Here is a 22,825-nt window from a genome sequence, read left to right as displayed (position 1 = left end):
CTACAGAGTGCTGGTCTGCTGGCATTTACCAGAACCTTGGACCATCCTGAGGCATGCGTGTCCAGTAGCAAGTAAGCTGAAAAACACAACATCTTGATTGTGTTTCATTCATTCTATGTATGACGACCAAGGCTCAGTAAGACCTGAGGGGGAACAAGAAGTAATTACGTTCTATTTATGGAGCCTATAATTGGAGGACTCTGTTCTTGAAACATAGATTTTTGGTAAGAACAGAACAAGTCAATTTGAAAATCATGCCAGATTAGAAAACATGCCAAAATGTAAAATGGATGGTTCCTCAAAATGACAGAAGTTCACTTGCTTGCTGTTAGTACTCATTTCAAAAAATTTTTTGAAATTAGTTCTCCAATTTCCCCATCAAAAAGAAACATCTGAACTGGGGTTCCAAAAAATAAGCCTCCATTGTTTACATCTGTTTCTCAAAATGACACATGGGTGAACCATTGCTTTCTTGTTTTGGGACAGACGCTCACTGAGACAAACCTGACTATCAGAGGTTCTTCTACAAAGGCAGAGAGAAATGTGCCACCATCTCCTGCTAAAGGAAAGCACTCTGCTTTCCTGGCATCTAGGAGAATAGTCTCGACTGGCTGTATCAAAAATGAAAGATTAAGGACTATACAGAAGCTCAAGGAAGAGGCATTAAGGCCACCAAAGTGAACACGCATAGGTAGTTATTTTTTTCCTCAAATAAAAAATTAATCACAACAATCCTGGAATTTTTTAGAAGAGAGTAGAATTAAGAAAGCCCATTATGACTTTATCAAGAAAGCCTGCATCCTATGCTACCTAGATAAAAAGAACTCTATAAGGGTCAGAGCAGCCACCAGCCCTGTAGTAAAACAATGACAGAAGCTCTTCTTGGGGGATGCTGGCTCTATGAAAACACTTGCCATTTTGGTCAAATACATTTCAATTCCATACTTCCTTTTATATAAAACTTATATGATATGTGTTAGTTGGTCAATTAATATAGAAACCCAATACCAGTTGTAGGATTCTCTGCTTCAGAAAAGAGATCAAAAAAATTTTAAAGGCATCAAACATGAAGAACAGGAGGAGGAGGAAGAAAAAAGAAGAAGAAGAGAAAAAAAACCTGTAAATTAGTTTTACCTAGTCACCATGCATTTTAGGCACATACTTACCTGAACCATGAACCTCCAGCTTACGCACACATGGAAAATGCACAGTATAATCAGTACTACTGCTCCGATGCCTCAAGGCAAATATGTAGAGAATAGATTTAATCAAAATCTTAAGTGCAAGGCAGCACAGCAGGTGTAAGGAACAAATGCCCAGAAAACACTAAATGTCAAAAGTCCCCTTATCTATTCTGCTTCCACACATTAGGAGAAACCCACAGACGCCACCCCAGTGCTTGCCATAGTTTACACTACACATAAAACTGGACATGTACTCCAGACTCTTAGAGACCTTGATAGTTCCCTAGCTTCTTTAGGGGCGGTTAGCCAGAGAACCATCAACAGGATAACTGCTTCCCAGGCATTCGGTATGTCACCAGCACTGGCTTGCTAGCCCACGCCACACGATCCTGAGCTCACCCACTCACACCACTGCTGAAACGTATCAGCCCAGACCAAGACTGTCATTTCATGTCAACACATAACCAAGAGGCAGGTCCTGTGCAGAACCAGGAACACTTCCATTTCACCCAGCCCCAGGAAAGCAAGCCACGTGCTCCTTCTCTCACAACACTGCACCCTCATCCTTCCAGCGGCTGACAAGTCATTATTCACTCCCAAATCCAACGATCCCCGTCCACAGACCTGGCGGCACCTCTGAGGCTGCCAGCTAGCTCCAAGGTGAGCATAACCCCTGCAGCGGAACGACGGGGTGAGAGCTGGCCACGGCCGGGCCCGGGACACATTCAGAAAGGATGGTGAGAACTTACTGGTCCACTGAAGCCGGCCAACTGCGTGATCATCAGGCACAGAATGGACAGGATGAGCCTGGTGCGGCAGAAGATCCACACTACCCTTCGCAGGGAGGCCGTGTCGGGACCAGCTTCCTTCAGTTCTTCCTGCCACAGTCTCTCTAGTCTTGACAAGGGCACATGTCCTCGGTTACACATCTTCCTGGGGAAAAGGACACACCCTAGCCCCCCTCCTGCTCCTCTCACGTTTTTCTAAATTTGCCATTGCCCACACAGGTCTCTCCTTTTAAATTATGCACATAGTAGACTTTCTGGGGGACTCCCCGAGCACATGCATGTTTACCACTCCCAATGGGGAGCCTTTTAAGGTACAGAAAATGAGGGCAGAGGCTTTCCTTCCACCTCATAAGGTCTCTCTCTGAATAAAGAATGTGACTACAATTTCCTTCAAGGGACCCCAGTCCTTTCCGAAGGCTGAAACAGAATTAAGAGGCAAATAGGCAATCATGAAGAGAGGAAGCTGTCCCTGGGTTATCTGAGCTCCCTGAAGTACACATGCTACAGACTGCACACTGATGGCCCACCCACTCAGCTCAGGACTAACATCCGGTACAGAAGAAGCCAAGGTGGATCAAAGACACCTACCTTCTGCAGTTCACATCAGAAGACTCATACTTGGACAAAGACCACACGTCCTCCATTAAGAGCTCCCCTTTCTTGTGAACCACATAGGCCAGAGGAGACAGCCACGAAAAAGTCATACAGGAGAAGAGCCCAGCATTGTCCACTGGGTGCTGGTGTCTGAGGACAGAAACCCAAACCACAGGGCTGTACCGAAACTACACTCTTCAGTAAGCAAAAAACTCTTTAATAACAATAAGGTTTCAAGGGCTGGAGGGATGGCTTAGCAGTTAAAGCATTAGCCTGCAAAGCCAAAGGACCCAGGCTCAATTCCCCAGGACCCATGTTAGCCAGATGCACAAAAGGGCACACACATCTGGAGTTCGTTTACAGTGGCTGGAGGCCCAGGCACGCCCATTCTCTCTCTCTCTCCCCTCCTTCTCTGTCAAATAAATAAATAACTAAAAACAAAATATTTAAAAAATAATAATAACAACAAGGCCTCGGGCTGGAGGGATGGCTTAGCAGTTAAGGCATTTGCCTGCAAAGCCTGAGGCTTGATTACCCAGGACCCATGTTAGCCTGATGCACAAGGGGGCACATGCTCTGGAGTTCATTTGCAGTGGCTGGAGGCCCTGGTGCACCCATTCTCTCTCTTTCTCTCTATCTGCCTCTTTCTCTGTCGCTCTCAAAAATAAATAAATAAAAATAAACAAAAAAATTTGAAAAATAAAATATTTTTTTAAATGGCCTCCCAGGCTGGAGAGATGGCTCAGCATTTTAGGCACATGCCTACAAAGCCTAAGGACCCGTGTTCACCTCTCCAGGTCCCACGTAAGCCAAATGCACAAGGTGACACAAACACACAAGGTCACACATGCGCACAAGGTGGCACATGTGTCCAGAGTTCAACTGCAGTGGCTAGAGGCTCTGGCGTGCCACTTCTCTCTCTCCTCTCATTCACTTTCTCTTTTTTTTTTTTTTTTTTTTGAGGTAGGGTCTCACTCTGGTCCAGGCTGACCTGGAATTAACTCTGTAGTCTCAGGGTGGCCTTGAACTCACGGCAATCCTCCTACCTCTGCCTCCTGAGTACTGGGATTAAAGGCGTGCGCCACCACACCCGGCTGCACTCTCTCATTAAAAAAAAAAAAAAAAAAAATTACAAGAGCTGGAGAGATGGCCTAGCAGTTAAGCACTTGCCTGTGAAGCCTAAGGACCCCGGTTTGAGGCTCAATTCCTCAGTACCCACATAAGCCAGATGCCCAGGGTAGAGCATGCATCTGGAGTTTGCCTGCAATGGCTGGAGGCCCTAGTGCATCCATTCTTTCTCTCTCTGTCACTCTCAAATAAATAAATAAAAATAAACAAAAATTACAAAAAAAAAAAATTAGGCCTCCCTAGCTGCTTTCGATGTAGCCCAGTTTTTCAAACTGCTTTTGGAGCTTTGCAGACGAGAGGCGGGCAGGGGGGCCTCTTACTTGGAAGTGGTCCGGAAGGGCTTCAGAGCGCTCAGGCCATGGCGGTACTTTCGCTTGGGGCGTTCCTCACCCAGAATGCGGAGCTGAGAATGCACAGAGACATCCAAGGAAAGGCCCTCCGCTCGGGCTGCCGTTTCCATGGCATCTTGGTATTCCACCTGCTCCACGGGGAGGGAGGGAGATGGAGCACGGTTAATAGAAATTAGATCAGGGCTGGAGAGATGGCTTAGCGGTTAAGCGCTCGCCTGTGAAGCCTAAGGACCCCGGTTTGAGGCTCAGTTCCTCAGGTCCCACGTTAGCCAGATGCACAAGGGGGCGCACACATCTGGAGTTCGTTTGCAGGGGATGGAAGCCCTGGTGTGCCCATTCTCTCTCTCTCCCTCTATCTGTCTTTCTCTCTGTGTCTGTCGCTCTCAAATAAATAAATAAATAATTAGAAATTAGATCAACAGAAGAGAGGCCAACCCAGCGGACATCTCAGACTGCCACCACTTCACCTCCACGAAGAAATGCAAGGGTGGGGAAGTTAAACAGTTAACGTTGTGTAACACGAGCCCACTAAAGAACATTTAGCCAGCTACTTCATTTCTTAATAAACACTTTTTTAGTTCTTTCAGGATTATATAAGTGAGAAGAAAGTACAGAGTTCTGATATAACTCCCCTCACCTCCTTGTCTCTTCGCCATCCCTTCCTATTATTAATGTATAGGTGGTACAATTGTCACGGTGACAAGCCAACACTGACACATTATTATTAACTAAAGTTCATAGGTAACATTAAGTCCACTCTTTGTGTTCTACATTTTCAAGTTCATATTTTTATCCCTAAAATCTTTAGGGATACAGTTTAATAGTAGAACACATGCCTAGAATGCACAAGACCCTGGGTTTGATCCCTGGCATGGAGGTGGGGTTGACCATTAAAGTACTTTAGCAAACATTCTGTATTAGCAAATATCTTAGCAAATATTATCTATATTACCTCAATTTTCCTCTCTGATAAGGGTAGTAACTATTTCCTCAACTATTCACTTCTTCCTTTAGCTTGCCTGACTTACTCTTTCAAGGTCGGAAAAATTATTTCCATACTCTATTAAGAAACTCTGGCATCATTATAAAATCTGTAGGGAAATAGATGGATCTGGAAAGGATTATGCTACATGAGGTAACTTAGGCCCAGCCAAACACCGCATGTTCTCTCTCATATGTAGAACCTAGCTAGAAAGGTTTAGATTTGTGTGTGAATTGGAGTAAAAGTCAGTAGCAGAGGCCAGGAAGCTAGAAAGAGGCTATAAGGGAGGAAGAGAAGGGGGGACTTGTATCCATGTAAGTAGATGGACAGATTACGGGGGGTGCAATGGCTTAGGTGAGGTCAGGGAAAGGGATTGAGTAAAGGAAGAGTGGGGGAGCGTTAATTAAAATTTAAGATGTTATGAATAAGTCATATGGAAACCTACTTTCTTTAAAAATAATTTTTATTATTTGACACACACATATACACAGAATGGGTGTGTCAGGGCCTCCAGCCATTGCAAATAAATTCCAGATGCATGCGTCCCCTTGTGCATCTGGTTTAGGTAGGTTCTGGGGAATTGAACCTGGGTCCTTTGGCTTTGCAGGCAAGCACCTTAACCGCTAAGCCATCTCTCCAGCCTAAAACCTACTTTTTTGGATAATGGTGCACCCAGAAGCGGTAGATTGTTACTAGAAAAATGTCAGGGCTGGAGAGATGGCTTAGCACTTAAGGCACTGGCCTGTGAAGCCTAAGGACCCCGGTGTAGTCCCCAGAACCCACATAAGCCAAGTGCACTTGATGGCACACGCATCTGGAGTTCATTTGCAGTGGCTAGAGGGCCTGGTGCGCCCATTCTCTCTATCTATCTCACTCTCATAAAAAAAAATTAAAAAAAATTTTCAATACCGCAGATGGGATACATTCCAGTAAGCTGTTGGCCAGGAAAGTCCCTGATGTCCCCAAATCATTACAGGCATTGCCAAGGCTCTTGCTTTCCCACCAGAACTACATGGTAAGAGCCTGTTGCTGAAGACTCCACATATTTGGACTGTAGGTTACTGAAAAAACAAGCTGAAACTGAGCTGAAAACTTCTCCCTGTGGACCAGCTGACAGAAAGCTGGAAAAAGCTATGCTGCATGCAGCCCTATGGGAGAGAGAACTAATCAACAGTAAACAGCAGTGGAGCCTGCAAGCTTTCAGATTGGCCAACCAGGCCAAATGTGCTAACTGGTGCATGGAGCAATTATGGTATGCCTGTTTTGGAGGAAAATTACAACTCTTTCATTGGGCTGGAAGCCCTCTCCCCAGGAGGGAATAAATGCCTGGCACTAAAAACCTAGTCAAAAGCCTATGGCGGGGGAGGTCATGGGCCCTAGGGGAGTAACACCTGCTGTTGTCTGGCTAAAAGTATACATTATGCCCACCAAATTGCCCTGTAATCACTTTTCTTAACATTTATACCCTTATATTAATGTAACTCTCACTTCTCTTTTCAGATGGCAGCAACCACTGGGATGACCCAAAAGTCACCACAGTGCTGAGAAGAAGTGACAGAGGAGTATTCAGCACTGAAACATCTCTATTACACTTTCCAAGACTCGGGGTCCAAACTGAAAGAGGTAGCAAAAAAAAATATAAGAGCCAAAGGTTCAATCCCCAGTACCCATGTATAGCCAGATACACAAGCCCTGGTGTGCCCAGTCTCTCTCCCTCTCTCCCCTTGTAAGTAAAACCTAAATAAAAATAAATAAATAAATAAATAAAATAGCCAGATGTGATGGAACATGCCTTTAATCCCACCACCCAGGAGGCAAAGGTAGGAGGATTACCATGAGGTTGAGGCTAGTCTGCAACTACAGAGTGAGTTCTAGGTCAGCCAGGGCTAGAGTGAGACCCTACCTCAAAAAGCCAAAAACTAAAAATAAAAGAGCATAACAGCATGAAAGGTTCCTAGTGACCACGTGTCAGCTTCTTTTCCAAAAGAGAATAAAAAATAGTTTTTTTAAAAAACTATTTTTTGTTCATTTTTATTTATTTATTTGAGAGCGACAGACACAGAAAGAAAGACAGATAGAGGGAGAGAAAGAATGGGCGCGCGAGGGCTTCCAGCCTCTGCAAACGAACTCCAGACGCGTGCGCCCCCTTGTGCATCTGGCTCACGTGGGACCTGGGGAACCGAGCCTCGAACCGGGGTCCTTAGGCTTCACAGGCAAGTGCTTAACCGCTAAGCCATCTCTCCAGCCCAAAAAATAGTTTTTATCAAGGCAGTGAGAATGACACTGAACAAGGAAATGCTACTACTATTTGTATCTTCTTTATGATTATGTGGCTAGGATATATAAATATATATATATATATGTTTTTTCCTACAAAGGTGATGGTGATGAGGTTAAAAAAAAGAGCTAAAAAAGGAATAGACTGTGTCAAGGTTTTAAACAAAGATCAGGGAGTTTCACAATCATGTCAAAGTTTGTTTTTTTTTTTTTTTTTTTTTTTGGTTTTTCGAGGTAGGGTCTCACTCTGGTCCAGGCTGACCTGGAACTAACTCTGTAGTCTCAGGGTGGCCTTGAACTCACTGCGACCCTCCTACCTCTGCCTCCCAAGTGCTGGGATTAAAGGCGTGCACCACCACGCCCAGCTTTCATGTCAAGGTTTTAAACAACGGTCAGGGAGTTACACACTCAAGTGAAAAGAGAACAAAGACTAGCCAATTCACAAGCCAACAGCTGCTTAGCAAGAGACTCCCTCTCCTCTGAGGGCACTGAAGTCATTTTCATGTCTGTAATACTTAGTGCACCTATCACACCACACTGATTACCAAGGTTGGCCATCTTGTCTTGGGCCACCAGAGTAGAACGTTTGCTGACAAGACAACACTGTGCTCCCCTGACCTGAGGTCCCTGGGGCAGAAATCATTCCCTGCTGAACAATCCAGTCCCTCTGCACAGCAGCACCACAGCAGGGGAACCTTCCATGCCCCTGCGCCGGGGATTCATCAAAGTTGCTCCTGAAACCAGATGGCGCCCACAGCTGGCAGCAGAGAGGCTCTGGTCAGCTCTCTAGAGGGTGAAGGGCTGTGGCACTCCTGCTCCGCGGCACAGTCAGAATTGGCAGGCATAGTTCCTGCAGTATCATCTTCTCTTCTCTCCACAATTCAAAAGATATCTTGACACAAACAGAACGAGCAGCCTCTCGTACAGCCTTCTGAAAGCCAAGATAAGGTTTTCTATGAAGGTCCCAAACCCAGGGCCACCTTACTGACAAGCATCCAGAGACACATTGTTGGGTGTGTGAAGTACGTCTGCTGTGTGCATGCCCAGCTGTCACGTGTGTGTGGCGTGCATCTGAGTGCACGTGGTGTGTGCACGCCCAGCTTTCATGTGTGTGTGGTATGTGTCTGAGTGCATGTGGTGTGTGCATGCCCAGCTTTTTCATAGGTGCTAGGTATCAAATTCAAGCACTCATACGTACACAGCAAGTGCTCTTACCTACCAAGCCTCCTTCCAACCCAAGACAAACGTGAGTGTGTGTGTGTGTGTATGTGTGTGTGTGTGTGTGTGTGTGTGTGTTATATAAGTGCAGACGCACATGAATGTGCAGATGCACACATACTATGCCCATTTGTGTGGAGGCCACAGGAGAACTTCAGGTGCCCTGCTCTGTTGCTAATGCATGTACCTCCTCAAGATTTGGATTTCTCCTTCATGGGGAGCCCCACTTGTCAGCAAGCCCTGGTGATTCTTCAGTCTCCACCACCCATGGACTAGGGTTACAGCTTTGCATGGCTATGCCCAGCTTTGCACATGGGTTCTGTGGGGGGGTCAACCTTGGATGGTCACAAGCCCTCTTAGGCCCTCATGCTTAAGCAGCAAATACCCTTAACCACTAAGCTATCTCTCCAGCACCCAGACAAGCTTTTCTTTTTTCAAGGTAGGGCCTCACTCTGGCCCAGACTGACCTGGAACTCACTATGTAGTCTCAGGGTGGCCTCAAACTCACCGTGATCCTCCTACCTCTACCACCCGAGTGCTGGAATTAAAAGGCAGGATCCACCATGCCTGACCTTTTTTTTTTTTTAATGTTTTATTTATTTATTTAAGAGAAAGAGGCAGAGAGAACGAGAGAGAGAATGGACTTATCAAGGCCTCTAGCCACTGCAAACGAACTCCAGACCACCTTGTGCATCTGGTTTACATGGGTACTGAGGAATCTAACCTGAGTCTTTAGGATTTGCAGGCAAGCACCTTAATCACTATGCCACCTCTCCACCCCCATATATACAGTTTTTTTTGAGGCAGGGTCTCACTCTAGCCTAGGCTGACCTGGAACTCACTCAGTTGCTCAGGCTGGCCTCAAACTCACAGTGATCTCCCACCTCAGCCTCCCAAGTGCTGGAATTAAAGGTGTGAGCCACTGCTCCTGGCCAGATATAGTTCTTAAGAGACTCAAAATTTTAAAAATACAACTGAAAGAACTAAATTTCACTTTTAAATTAAAAGAAGAAATTAAAAAGCTGATGCCAGCCAAGCATGGTGACACACACCTTTAATCCTAGCACTTGGGAGGCAGAGGTAAGAGGATTGCCATGAATTGGAGGCCATCCTGAGATTACATAGTGAATTCCAGGCCAGCCTGGGCTAGAGTGAGACCCTACCTCAAAAAACAAAACAAAAAACCTGATGCCTTCTCAATGTCAGCTAACTTCAGGGTTTCCCACCTTTGAAGTCTCCAGCCAGTAAAACAACCCTACCAAGGACAATCTCTACCAATCCTAACCTCATCCTTCCTCCGCAAGAGATTAGTATGATCCTAACCATTTTAAACTCTTCCCTTAATAATTTTCAAATAGCAGCCTCTTCAATCTAGATAGTGAACAAGGCCAGGAGTGGTGGTGCATGCCTTTAATCCTAGTACTTGGAGTCAGAGGTAGGAGGATCACTGTGAGTGCAAGGCCTCCCTGAGACTACATAGTAAATTCCATGTTAGCCTGGGCTAAAATAAGACCCTACCTCAAAAAAACAAAACAAAAAAAAAAAAAAACTGAACAAAGGGCTGGGGAAATGGCTCAGTGATTAAGGCGCGTGCTTTCAAAACCTAAGGACCCAGTACCCACATAAACCAGATGCACAAAGTGGTACATGTTTCTGGAGTTCATTTGCAATGGCTGAAGGCCCTAGCATGCCCATTCTCGCTCCACCCACATGCCTCCAGTCAAATAAATAAATATGGTGAACAAAATGCTAGAACAAACCTTGCTTTGGCTTGGATACGAAGTATCCCCAAAAGTCATGTATTAAAGGTTTTGTCGCCAACTGGTAGATCCAATCATTGCAAGGTAGTCATAAAGACTTTGATATACTCAGTGGATTAATCCACTGATGATCTGTAATCTGATTTGACAACTGTTAGTAGAAACTTGAAGGTGGGCCTTATCAAGACAAGCTAGGTCACCAGGGATGTGTCCATGGAAACTATATTTTATCTCAGACCCTTCTTTCTCTCTGCTTCTTAGCTGCCATCAGATAAGTAGCTCTGCTCCACTGCACTGACTCAGCCTCATAAGCCTATAGCAAAGGAATCATCCATGACACACTGCAAGTTCTGCACTGTGAGCCAGAGCAAATGTTTCCTCTTTGAACCGCCTTCTCAGGGACTGCTGGGACAGACAGGATCAAGCTCAGTGGACAGAGTGCTTGCCCAGCATGCACAAAAAACAAAGCCTTGGGTGCAATTCCCAGCACTATCCATAAGCCAGGTAAGGTGGAGCACACAAACCATTCCAATACTGGGGACATAGGGGCAGGAGGATCAGAAGTTCAAGGTCATCTTCAGCTATATACTGAGTTTCAGGGCAGCCTGGAAGGATACATGAAACTCTGTCTCAAAAAATTAATCCTAGCACTCAGGAGGCAGAGGTAGGAGGATCACTGTGAGTTCAAGGCCACCCTGAGACTACATAGTGAGTTCCAGGTAGCCTGGGCTAGAGTGAGACCCTACCTTGAAAAACCAAAAATAGATAAATAAATGATGGGCTAGAGAGACGGCTTAGTGGTCAAGGTGGTTGCCTGCAAAGTCTAAGGACCCAGGTTTGATTCCCCAGTACCCATGTAAATCACATGCATAAAGTGGCACATGTGTCTGGAGTTCACTTGCAGCAGCTAGAGACCCTGGCATGCCCATTCTCTCTATCTGCCTCTTTCTCTTTCTCTTTCTCTCTCTCAAATAAATAAATAAGAATAAACTGTTCTTCCCAAGTATTAGTCATAGCAACAACAACAACAAAAAAATCAAACACAAACCTTCATAGGAAAGATACAGAATATGGTAGAAAAAACCCACCATTTGCAGCCAGCGGCTCTACTAATCTCTTCCCTGCCATCTGGCAGCCATACCACACTGGGACTGAATGGGAATGGGCATCAGCTCACACACCTATGCTACTCCCATGCCCATACCCATGCCCAGCTATTAATACAACTCATGAGGGCAATTACATAAAGCCAATGGATGTAACTTAATACTATTATCATGGTAAAATAGGCATTTTTCTTCAGATTGTAATCTATTATTACTCCATAATGAGAAGAAATTTGAAGACTTTCAGTTGTTTCATAAGCTTAATTCCAAGTAATATATTCAAAGTTCCTATTACATTAGGGGTCTGAGATTAACTTTGTTAATACCATAAGATTTCAAGGGATTAAAATGAAAATGAATCACAGGATAAGGAAACACACGGAGCTCAGTGTTTGAGGAGAGAGAACAGCTCTTTATTCCATAAGATCTAGAGAAGTTCCCAGCACCAGCTATAGATTTACAAGAATCAGGAAGCTTTAAAACTATACCAATGCCTATGTTCTACCCCAGAAACCAATCTGTTTGGTCTGGGATAAGGCTTTACTGATATTTTTAAAACATTTTCAAGTAATTTTAAAATACAGCCCGGCCTGAAAATAACTAATTTAGATAATAAAACTTATGAATAGTAGTCTGTAACACTTGACACAATTCCTTCAAGAAGATTAATAAAAGACAGGAGCTGGAGAATTAGCTTAGTGGTTAAAGCACTTGCCTGCAAAGTCTAAGGACCCAGGTTCAATTCTCCGGGTCCACATAAACCAGATGCACAAAGTGGTGCATGCATCTGGAGTTCATTTTCAGTGGCTAGAGTCCCAGCTGCACCCATTCTCCCTCTTTCTCTCTCCCTCCCTCCCTCTTTGTCTCAAATACAAATAAATAAATTTTTAAAATAAATTTTAAAAAAGGAGAGAGGGCTTAGCAGTTAAGGTACTTGCGTGTGAAACCTGATTACCCAGATTCGATTCCCCAATACCCACATAGGCCAGATGCACAAGGTGGCACATGCACCTGAAGTTTGTTTACAGTGGCTAGAGGCCCTGTTGTGCCCAGTCTATATCTATATACCCCTCAAATAATTTTTTTGTTTATTTTTATTTATTTATTTGAGAACGACAGACAGAGAGAGAAAGAGGCAGATAGAGAGAATGGGCATGCTAGGGCCTCCAGCCACACTGCAAATGAACTCCAGACACATGCACCCCCTTGTGTACCTGGCTAATGTGAGTCCTGAGAAATCAAGCCTTGAACTGGGATCCTGAGGCTTCACAGGCAAGCGCTTAACCGCTAAGCCATCTCTCCAGCCTCCTCAAATAAATTTTTTTAATTTTTTTTTCAAAAAGGGGGCTTTTAAGGGGAGTGTGGTGGCACATGCCTTTAATCCTAGCACTTGGGAGGCAGAGGTAGCAGGATTGCCATGAGTTTGAGGCCACTCTGAGACTGTACAGTGAATTCCAGGTCAGCCTGAGCTAGAGTAAGACCCTACCTTGGAAAACCAAACCAAAACAAACAAACAAAAGAAAATACCCAATGACACTAAAACAGAATTTGCAAATAAAATTCATTACCTAGGGGACTGTAGAGATGGCTTAGCGGTTAAGGCACTTGCCTACAAAGCCAAAGGACCACTGTTCGATTCCCCAATACCTATGTAAGCCAGATGCACAAGGAGGTGCATGCACCTGGAGTTCGTGTGCAATGGCTGGAAGCCCTGGCGTGCCCATTTTCTCTCTCTCTCTCTGCCTCCTTCCCTCTCTCAAATAAATAAATAAAAATAAAATCTTCAAAAAAAATCATTACCTAGTATAGTGTGTGCTAAATGTCAAATCATCAGTATAGAAATCAGGGCTCCACACGTGACCATTATGTTGCACAGCTGACTGCGCACACAGCTGATGAGAAGCAAACGCAGAGGCCCTAATCCTCCTTGTTCTGTGCAATAACTGAGCTGGACATTTAAGAAAACTAAGCGAGGGCTGGAGAGATGGCTTAGCGGTTAAGTGCTTGCCTGTGAAGCCTACGGACCCCGGTTCGAGGCTCGGTTCCCCAGGTCCCACGTTAGCCAGATGCACAAGGGGGCGCACGCGTCTGGAGTTCGTTTGCAGTGGCTGGAAGCCCTAGCGCGCCCATTCTCTCTCTCTCCCTCTATCTGTCTTTCTCTCTGTGTCTGAATAAATAAATAAATAAATAAATGAAAATAAATAAATAAATACATACATAAATGAAAAACCAGAAAATAAAAAAAAAAAAAAAGAAAACTAAGCGAGGAATGGTGGTACAAGCCTGTAACCCCAGCTGCAAGGGAGGCTGAGGCAGGAGGATTGAAAGTTCAGGCCAGGACTGAGGAGACAACTCAACAGTTAAAGGTGCTTACTAGCAAGGCATACAAGCCTGGGTTCAATTCCCTACTATCCGTGCAAAGGGGTACATATATCTGGAATTTGTTTGCAGCAGCAAGAAGTCCTCGTGCCTGTTCTACCTCTCTCCTCCCTTCCCTCTCTCTCTCTCTTTTCCTCTCTCCTTGCAACTAAAAATAGATTAGCTGAGGTAGGAGAATTGCTTGAGTTTGAGGCCCGCCTGAGATTACGTAGTGAATCCAGGTCAGCCCTGGCAAGAGGAAAACCCTACCTTGAAAAGCCAAAAAATCAAATGAAGATCAGGCATGGGAGGGCACACCTAAATCCCAGTACTCAGGAGGCAGAGGTCAGAGGGTCACCGTGAGTTCAAGGCTACTTAGCAAGATCTTGCCTCAAACAAAAAGTTTTCCAAGGGCTAAGGGAGTTGGAGAGAGAGCAGGTAAGATCATTTGCTTGCCATGCCTGTTGGCTCTGGTCCAATTCCTTAACAGCCACATAAAGCCAGATGCAAAAAATAAATAAATAAATAAAAGTGGCACAAGCCACATATGCTGGTGCACGCCTTTAATCCCAGCACTTGGGAGGTGGAGGTAGGAGGATCACTGTGAGTTTGAAACCACCCTACAGCTACAGAGTGGCCTGGGCTATTGTGAGAACCTGCCTTGGAAAAATAAAACACAACAATGGGCTGGAGAGATGGCTTAGCAGTTAAGGTATTTGTCTGCAAAGCCTAACAACCCAGGTTCGATTCCTCAGTACCCACATAAAGCTAGATGTAAAGTGGCACGTGCGTCTGGAGTTCGTTTGCAGTGGCTGGAGGCCCTGGTGCTCTCATTCATATTCTCTCTCTCTCTCTTTCTCTCTCTCCTTGCAAATAAATAAATAAAAACTGCAAAGGTGTTTTTAAAAAGCAAGCATCTAGAGTTCATTTGTAGCAACAAGAGATGCAGATGTACTCATACATAGACACCCATGCCAATAAAAAAAATTTTAAGAGCTAAGAATGTAGAAGAATGGCAGAACACTTGTTTAACTAGCATGTTCAAGTCCCTACATTCAATTCTCAGTCCCAAGAAAAAAAAATCAGAAAAATAAGTGGCTATTCAATATTATACTTGCATAAAACTAAAAGGAAAAAAAAAACTAAAAAAGGCCTTAAAGTTTGTGGGAGTCTGTGTATGTGACACACACACACACACACACACACACACACACACACGGGACTGAGCCCAGGGCCTCACACATGCTAGGCAAATGCTCCTTCCCTGAGCTCTTGTCCCCAGTCTAGTTTGGAGAATTCTTAAAAGCCACACAACTTCAGCCACCCAGACATGTAGCTTACATGTGCTCAAGGCCTGGCTGTGTCTATTTCTATGACACAGAAGGACACCTGAGCCGGGCGTGGTGGCGCACGCCTTTAATCCCAGCACTCGGGAGGCAGAGGACTGTTGTGAGCTCAAGGCCACCCTGAGACTACATAGTGAATTCCACGTCAGCCTGGGCTAGAGAAGACCCTACCTTGAAAAACAAAACAAAACAAAAAATGAACACCTGAATCCTTCAGGCAAGGTTTTGCCGTTGAAATCAAACATATACTGTTGGCTTTGGCTGGCTGTCCCACGTTCCTTTAAGTGGCCCAACACATGAGAGGAGGAAAGCAGCCATGTGAAATCAGTGCCTCAAAGGGAAGCCGAGAGCTCTGCTCTGAGTCCTCTAACTCCAGAAAGAGCACACTGAGAAGAGCTTGCAGCCCTGGCTTTGTCTGGTGAGGAAACACTTCTTTTGGGGCTCACCTATAAGGAAGTGAGGCTACATGGGCAGGTGGCCTTCACATTCCCACCTACCTTGTAAAGTACACACATTTATAAATCAGCTTTGCTTTCTGCCTTCGTGAGCAGACGTTTTCAATCCAAAAGGTTTTCACCCGATTTCTAACAAAATTGATTTTTTTGTTGTTGTTTTTTTGAGGCAGGGTCTCTCTATTGCCCAGACCAACCTAGAATTCACTTTGTTGTCTCACCGTAGTCTTGAACTGGTGATTCTCCTACCTCGGCCTCCCAAGTACAGGATTAAGGCATGCTCCACCATGCCCTGGGCAAAATTAATTTTTTTTTAAGATGTAGATTTATTTATTTGAGACAGAGAGAGGGAAGAGAAGAGAGAGAATTAGAATGGGTATGCCAGAGCCTCTAGCTACTGCAAACAAACTCCAGACACATGTGCATCTGGCTTATGTGGGACCTGGAGAATCAAACCTGGGTCCTTAGGCTTCACAGTCATATATCTTAACTGCTAAACCATCTCTCCAACCACAAAATTGATTTTTTTGGGGGGGGGGGGTGTGTTCTAGGTAGGGTCTCACTCTAGCTCAGGCTCACCTGGAATTCACTATGTTGTTTCAGGATGGTCTCGAACCAAAACTGATTTTTTTCAAGCAGCAAATTTAGAAAAGAATCTAGCCAGGCATGGTAGCACATGCCTTTAATCCCAGCACTTGGGAGGCAGAGGTGGGAGGACCACAGTGAGTTCGAGGCCAGCCTGAGACGATATAGTGAATTCCAGGTCAGCCTGGGCTAGAGCGAGACCCTACCTCGAAAAACTAAAAATAAAAAGAAGAATCTTAGTGTTTTTGCTTGTTTGAGACTAGGTTTTACTACGCAGCTCAGGCTGGTCTTGAACTCACAATGATCCTCGCACCTCAGCCTCCTAAGTCCAGGTGTCACCATGCCCAGCTAGAAAACCATCTTAAACAATGAAAACATACTAGCGTCTAACAGCTAACTTCATAAAGGAGGGCAAAGAAGGGTAGACAAGTTTAATTCTGCTAATCAATGGGCTTCAGTGCATCAAACGAATTTCTGTTAAGTTTGAAATGGACAGGTTCCACCACTGCAAAGACTTCCAGAGAGACTGTTTCTTGCCCTTGGCACTGAATTTATTCTGACTGAGACATAAAAGCATTAAGGAAAGTATTAGCCAAAAGCTACCTAAAAACAGAACCAAGGTCTCAATGAAAAAGCTTTCACTGGCCATGCGTAAACTTCCAAGCTAACTCAACAGACTTTGGAACTCAACGCTACTTTGAAAAGAGGAAGTTCGTTCCAACAGTTTTCTTCTCTTTTGGCAGGAAGCTCTTTAGCTCATGCTGCCAAAAGGCTGTATTTGCTTCCTTTCAGCGGTGTTTCATCAGAAAGCAGCAGCAGTCTTACTGCAGTCAGCGGCAAGGAAGCTCATGATCAAGGCAGCAGGCCAACCTGGAGCCGCGGTTGTAGATAAAATCAATCCCTAGGCAGCTCTGCACCAATAGTGGACTGTTGCCATCGCCACCAGAGAGCTCTGAGCTGCTACTAGAGATCAGCAGCTGGCGTGAGGCCAGATGCTGTTATCACACCCAGCGGTGCCTCAGACTAGAGAGCCTTACAAAGCTGTGCAAGGGAGGACAAAGAGGGAAGGGCAGGCGTTCTTACTCATCTTACCCCTCCAGAAAAGTCTGCTAAGTCACTGGGTTACCTACAATCCACAGAAAAATAATGCAGAGCTGCAAAATACAAATTTCCTTTTCCTGCCCTCCTTCCCAACAGCAAGTCAAGTCGCGGGCAACATTCTCAACTCTGAAAACTCAAAGGTGCAAACAAATCCCATATACCTTTCCCTGTGAAAGCTTCCAGGTCAACTTTCCTAAATCGCTCTTCCACTTCATTTCCCTGAGACCCTCTCTCACTGAACCCAGAGCTCACCATATTTCAGTCACGCTGGCTGACCAGCAAGCCCCAGCGATTCCCACCCCTTGGAGCTGGAATTACAGGCGTTTAAAGTTATGTGCTTACCCACTGAGTCATCTCCCCAGCCCCTACAGCACTCTGAAAATGGCAGAATTACAGAGCAGAAGCAAAGGTTAGAGTAGCATGAGAGCTTTGGGCTGGAACTCTCAATCTTGACTGTGACACTTGTCACACAAGTGTCGACATGCAGGCAATGGATAGACTGCATGGGCATGCACACGCACCCAAGCAAAGACACGCAGGAATGAGAGACCTCAGTCAGGTCAGCCTCAGTCCCACTGTGATATTGTACTACGGTTACGCAGCACTGCTACCACTGGAACATTGGGTGAAGCATCTGTGGGATTACTTTTTTCTGCACTACTTTTTAAAGCTTCATAAAAAGAAGGGCCACACCGGGCGTGGTGGCGCATGCCTTTAATCCCAGCACTCAGGAGGCAGAGGTAGGAGAAGCACCGTGAGTTCGAAGCCACCCTGAGACTCCATCGTGAATTCCAGGTCAGCCTGGGATAGAGCGAGACCCTACCTTGAAAAGCCTAAAGAAAGGGAGGCGGGGAGCAGAGTCAGGTTAATACAACACTGAAGTCAAATGCAAAATTCTTATCTTTAAGTTTCATACATGCACATAAACCTGAACTTCCTAAACCTAGACACCCCTCTTCTGCTTTACTAGTTACTTTTGCAATTCAAGAAAAGATACAATGAAGCCAGCCATGGTGCATGCCTTTAATCCCCAGCACTGGGGAGGCAGAGGTAGAAGAATTGCCATGAGTTTGAGGCCACCCTGAGACTACATAGTCAATTCCAGATCAGCCTGAGCTAGAGTGAAACCCTACCTCAGGGCGGGGAGGGGGGGGAGGAGGAGAGGGCTGGAGAGATGGCTCAGTGGTTAAGGCACATGCCTATGAAGCCTAAGGACCCAGGTTTGATTCTCCAGGTCCCACATAAGCCAGATACACATAGTGGCGCATGCATCTGGAGTTCGTTTGCAGTGGCTAGAGGCCCTGGTGCGCCCATTCACACACACAAACTCTCTCTCTCTCAAACCTAACCCTCTCTTTCTCTCTAATAAATAAATAAATAAAAATAAATTTTTTTAGGGGCCAGGCATGGTGACACACGCCTTTAATCCCAGCACTAGGGAGGCAAAGGGAGGAGGATCACCATGAGTTCAAGGCCACCCTGAGACTACAGAGTGAATTCCAGGTCAGCCTGATCTAGTGAGACCCTATCTCAAAAAACCAAAAAAAAAAAGAGGGTCAATGATTCATCTGTCTCCTGCTTTTTGTTATTGTTTTTGTTTTTTGAGGTAGGGTCTTGCTGTAGCCCAGGCTGACCTGGAATTCACTCTGCATTCTCAGGGTGGCCTTGAACTCAAAGCAATCCTCCTACCTCTGCCTCCCAAGTGCTGGGATTAAATGTGTGCACCACCATCCCCAGCTTCCTGCTGTTTTATAAATGGTCAATCCCTCTCCTTTCTCTCTTCTCCTCTTCCTTCCTTTCTCTCCGTCCCTCACTCTCTTTCTTTTTTCAGTAATGGGTATTGAATCCAGCAAGCACTCTAACACTACATTAGATTCCCCAACCCTCTTTTTACTGATTTTTGTTTTGTTGTTTAGTTTCTGCTTTTGAGGCAGAGTCTTACTCTAGCCCAGACTCTTTTGGAATTCATTCTGTAGACCAGGCTGGCTTTGAACTTATAGAACTCCTCCTACCTCAGCCTCTAGAGTACTGGGATTAAAAGTGTGTGCCACTGGACTTCAGGTTAAGATAGTGGCATAGTAGCCATGCCAAAACAGCCTATGGGAAGAAATAAGCAGAACACTTTTTGGTAGAAGTGAAGGTGTATTAGGAATTATCAACCACAGCAGAGAAGCAAGAGGTAGGAGGATCACTGTGAGTTCAAGGCCAGACTGGAATTACAGACTGAGTTCTAGGTCAGACACAGTGAGCCAAATAAAAAACTCTGTAGTAAGTTTCACCAGTAGAATGGATGAAGGAGAGAACAGAACATCTAAACTAGAAGACCAGGTAGCAGATCTAATATAGTCCAACAAAGAGAAAGACAAAGTAATAGGAAGGTATAAATGGGAATTTCAAGACACTATAAAGAGATCAAACATAAGAATTCAGGGTATAATAGAAGAAGAAGAATTTTACTTCAAAGGCATAGTAGGCGTTTTCAACAAAATCATAGAAGAAAATTTCCCACAAATAGGGAAAGAGATGCCAATACAGATACAGGAAGCCTTTAGAACACCAAACAGACAAAACCAGGAAAGAGCCTCTCCTTGTCATATTATAATTAAACTACTAAACACACAAACCAAAGAAAATGTATTAAGGGAAGTTAAGTAGGAACATCAAGTCATTTATAAAGGCAAGCCCATCAAGATAACAGAAGATTACTCAACATAAACTTTAAAAGCAAGAAGGGCTTGGAATGATGTATTCCAAGTTCTGAAAGATAACAACTGTCAACCAAGATTATTTTATCCAGGAAAACTATCCATCCAAATTGATAGAGAAATAAAGACATTCCACTACAAAAACAGACTAAGGGAATATATGAACACTAAGCCAGCTCTATAGAAAATACTAAAAGAATCAGATCCTTCACACTGAATAGAAAAGCAAAGCACACACATGAGGAAACAGGAAAAAATAAGCCACAGTCAAATAACAGTTAATATGAGAGAGTAAAGGGAAACAAGGAGCACTACGAAGCAAGAAGAATGGCAAGAATAAATATATATCTTTCAGTAACTCTTAGTATCAATGGCCTCAATGTCCCAACCAAAAGACAAAGGCTGGCAGACTGGATTAAAAGGGAGAATACGGGCTGGAGAGATGGCTTAGTGGTTAAGCGCTTGCCTGTGAAGCCTAAGGACCCCAGTTCAAGGCTCGGTTCCCCAGGTCCCACGTTAGCCAGATGCACAAGGGGGCGCACGCGTCTGGAGTTCGTTTGCAGTGGCTGGAAGCCCTGGCGCGCCCATTCTCTCTCTCTCCCTCCATCTGTCTTTCTCTCTATGTCTGTCACTCTCAAATAAATAAATGAAAATGAACAAAAAAAAAAAATTAAAAAAAAAAAAGGGAGAATACTTCCGTTTATTGCCTCCAAGAAAGTCACCTCTCCATAAAAGACAGATACTATTTTAAGATGAAAGGATGGAAAATGTTATTTCAAGTAAATGGGCCTAGAAAACAAGCAGGTGTTGCTATCCTAATATCTGACAGGATAGATTTCAAACCAACATTAGAGAGGAAAGATAAAGAAGGTCACATATTGGTTAAAGGAACAATTCAACAGGACATTACAATTCTACACATACACGCACCTAACATGGGCGCTCCCAATTTCATCAAGCCAATACTAGTGGCATAAGGTCACAATGTACTTAGTGACTTCAATACCCCAATTTCATCAATTGACAGGTCATCCAGGAAAAAAATAAACAGAGAAGCATCTGGATTAAATAATGTCACAGAACAAATGAACCTAACAGATATCTAAAGAACATTCCATCCAAATGCTGCCAAATACACATTCTTTTCAGCAGCACATGGAACATTCTCTAAAACAGACCATATATTAGGACACAAAGCAAATCTTAACAAATACAGGAAAACAACTAATTAGGGATTAAATTATAAATCATCAGCAAGAAAAGCTATAGAGCAGTCAAAAAATCATGGAAACTAAACAGTATGCTATTGAATGATGAATGGGTCATTGAAGAAATCAAAAAGGCAATCAAAAGAGTCATAGAATCAAATGATAATGTTAACACAACATACCAAAGCCTTTGGGACACAATGAAGGGAGTCCTAAGACAGAAATTTATAACTTTAAGTGCCTGTATTAAAAAATTAGAAAGTGGGCTGGAGGGATGGCTTAGCAGTTAAGGCATTTGCCTGCAAAGCCAAAGGACTCAGGTTCAATTCTCCAGGACTCACATTAGTCAGATGCACAAGGGGGCACATGCATCTGGAGTTGGTTTGCAGTGGCTGGAGGCGCCCATTCTCTCTCTCTCTCCCTCCCTCTTTCTCTGTCAGATAAATAAATAAATTATAAAATATATTTTAAAAAGAGGGCTGGAGAGATGGCTTAGCAGTTAAGTGCTTGCCTGTGAAGCCTAAGGACCCCGGTTCGAGGCTCAGTTCCCCAGGTCCCACATTAGCCAGATGCACAAGGGGGCGCATGGCGTCTGGAGTTCGTTTGCAGAGGCTGGAAGCCCTGGCGCGCCCATTCTCTCTCTCCCTCTATCTGTCTTTCTCTCTGTGTCTGTCGCTCTCAAATAAATAAATAAATAAATAATTTTTAAAAAATAAAAAATAAAATAAAAGAAATTAGAAGGGTTGCAAATAAAATATTTAATGCTTCACCTCAAGGCCTTGGGAAAAAAAGAACAATGCAAACCAAAATCAGTAGAGAGGAAGAAATAATAAAGATTATGGCAGAATTTAAGGAAGTAGAAACCAAAAAAAAAAAAAAAAAAACAAAGAATAAATGAAGAGTTGGTTCTTTGAAAGGATAAACAAGATTGATAATAAACACTTAGCAAATCTGACCAAAAGAGAAAAAAGTCAGAAAAAAATAAATTGGAGATCAAAAAGGCACTATTACAACAGATACCAATGAAATTCAGAAAATCATTAGAACATTATACCCCACTAAATTTGAAAATCTGAAAGAAATAATTTCCTAGATTTATATGGCTTACCAAAATTAAATCAAGATTAGACAAACCATTTAAATAGACCTGTAACAAGTATGGAGACCAAAGCAGTTATTAAAAAAAAAAATCTCGCCGGGCATGGTGGCACATGCCTTTAATCCCAGCGCTTGGGGGGCAGAGGTAGGAGGATCGCCATGAGTTCAAGGCCACCCTGAGACTACATAGTTAATTCCAGGTCAGCCTGGGCCAGAGTGAAACCCTACCTCGAAAAAAAAAAAAAAAATCTCCCAATTAAAATATGTCCAGGCCCAGATGGATTCACTGGTGAATTTTAGCAGACATTCATGGAACAACTAGCAACAGTGCTTCTCAAACTTTGCCATTAAGTGGAAAAGTAAGGAATACTACCAAACTCCTTCTAAAAGCCAGCATTACCCTGACACCCAAACCAGACAAAGACAGAACAACAACAAAAAACGAAAACTACAGACCAGTCTCCCTCACAAACATAGATGTAACAATTCTTAACAAACCAGACATGGTGGCACACGCCATTAATCCCAGCACTCAGGAGATAGAGGCAGGAGGATCACTGTGAGTGGCATGATGGCACACGCCTT

General features: G+C 44.1%; 1 protein-coding gene across 6 annotated transcripts in view; it reads right to left on the bottom strand.

Moving 5' to 3' along the window:
• Positions 1-22,825, bottom strand: part of Abcc5 (ATP binding cassette subfamily C member 5) — a 98,397-nt gene that overhangs the window by 66,530 nt on the left and 9,042 nt on the right. For all 6 annotated transcript variants that reach the window (XM_045149038.1, XM_045149042.1, XM_045149043.1 and 3 more), the window contains exons 3-5: positions 4,015-4,172; positions 2,561-2,716; positions 1,934-2,081 (exon numbers count right to left, since the gene is read on the bottom strand). In XM_045149038.1, coding sequence (XP_045004973.1) covers positions 1,934-2,081; positions 2,561-2,716; positions 4,015-4,172 — 462 coding nt within the window. The remainder of the gene's footprint in view (positions 1-1,933; positions 2,082-2,560; positions 2,717-4,014; positions 4,173-22,825) is intronic.

This window comes from Jaculus jaculus, chromosome 5, assembly GCF_020740685.1.
Source record: "Jaculus jaculus isolate mJacJac1 chromosome 5, mJacJac1.mat.Y.cur, whole genome shotgun sequence".
Taxonomy (NCBI): Eukaryota; Metazoa; Chordata; class Mammalia; order Rodentia; family Dipodidae; genus Jaculus; species Jaculus jaculus.
This window is presented reverse-complemented; position numbering and strand designations above follow the sequence as displayed.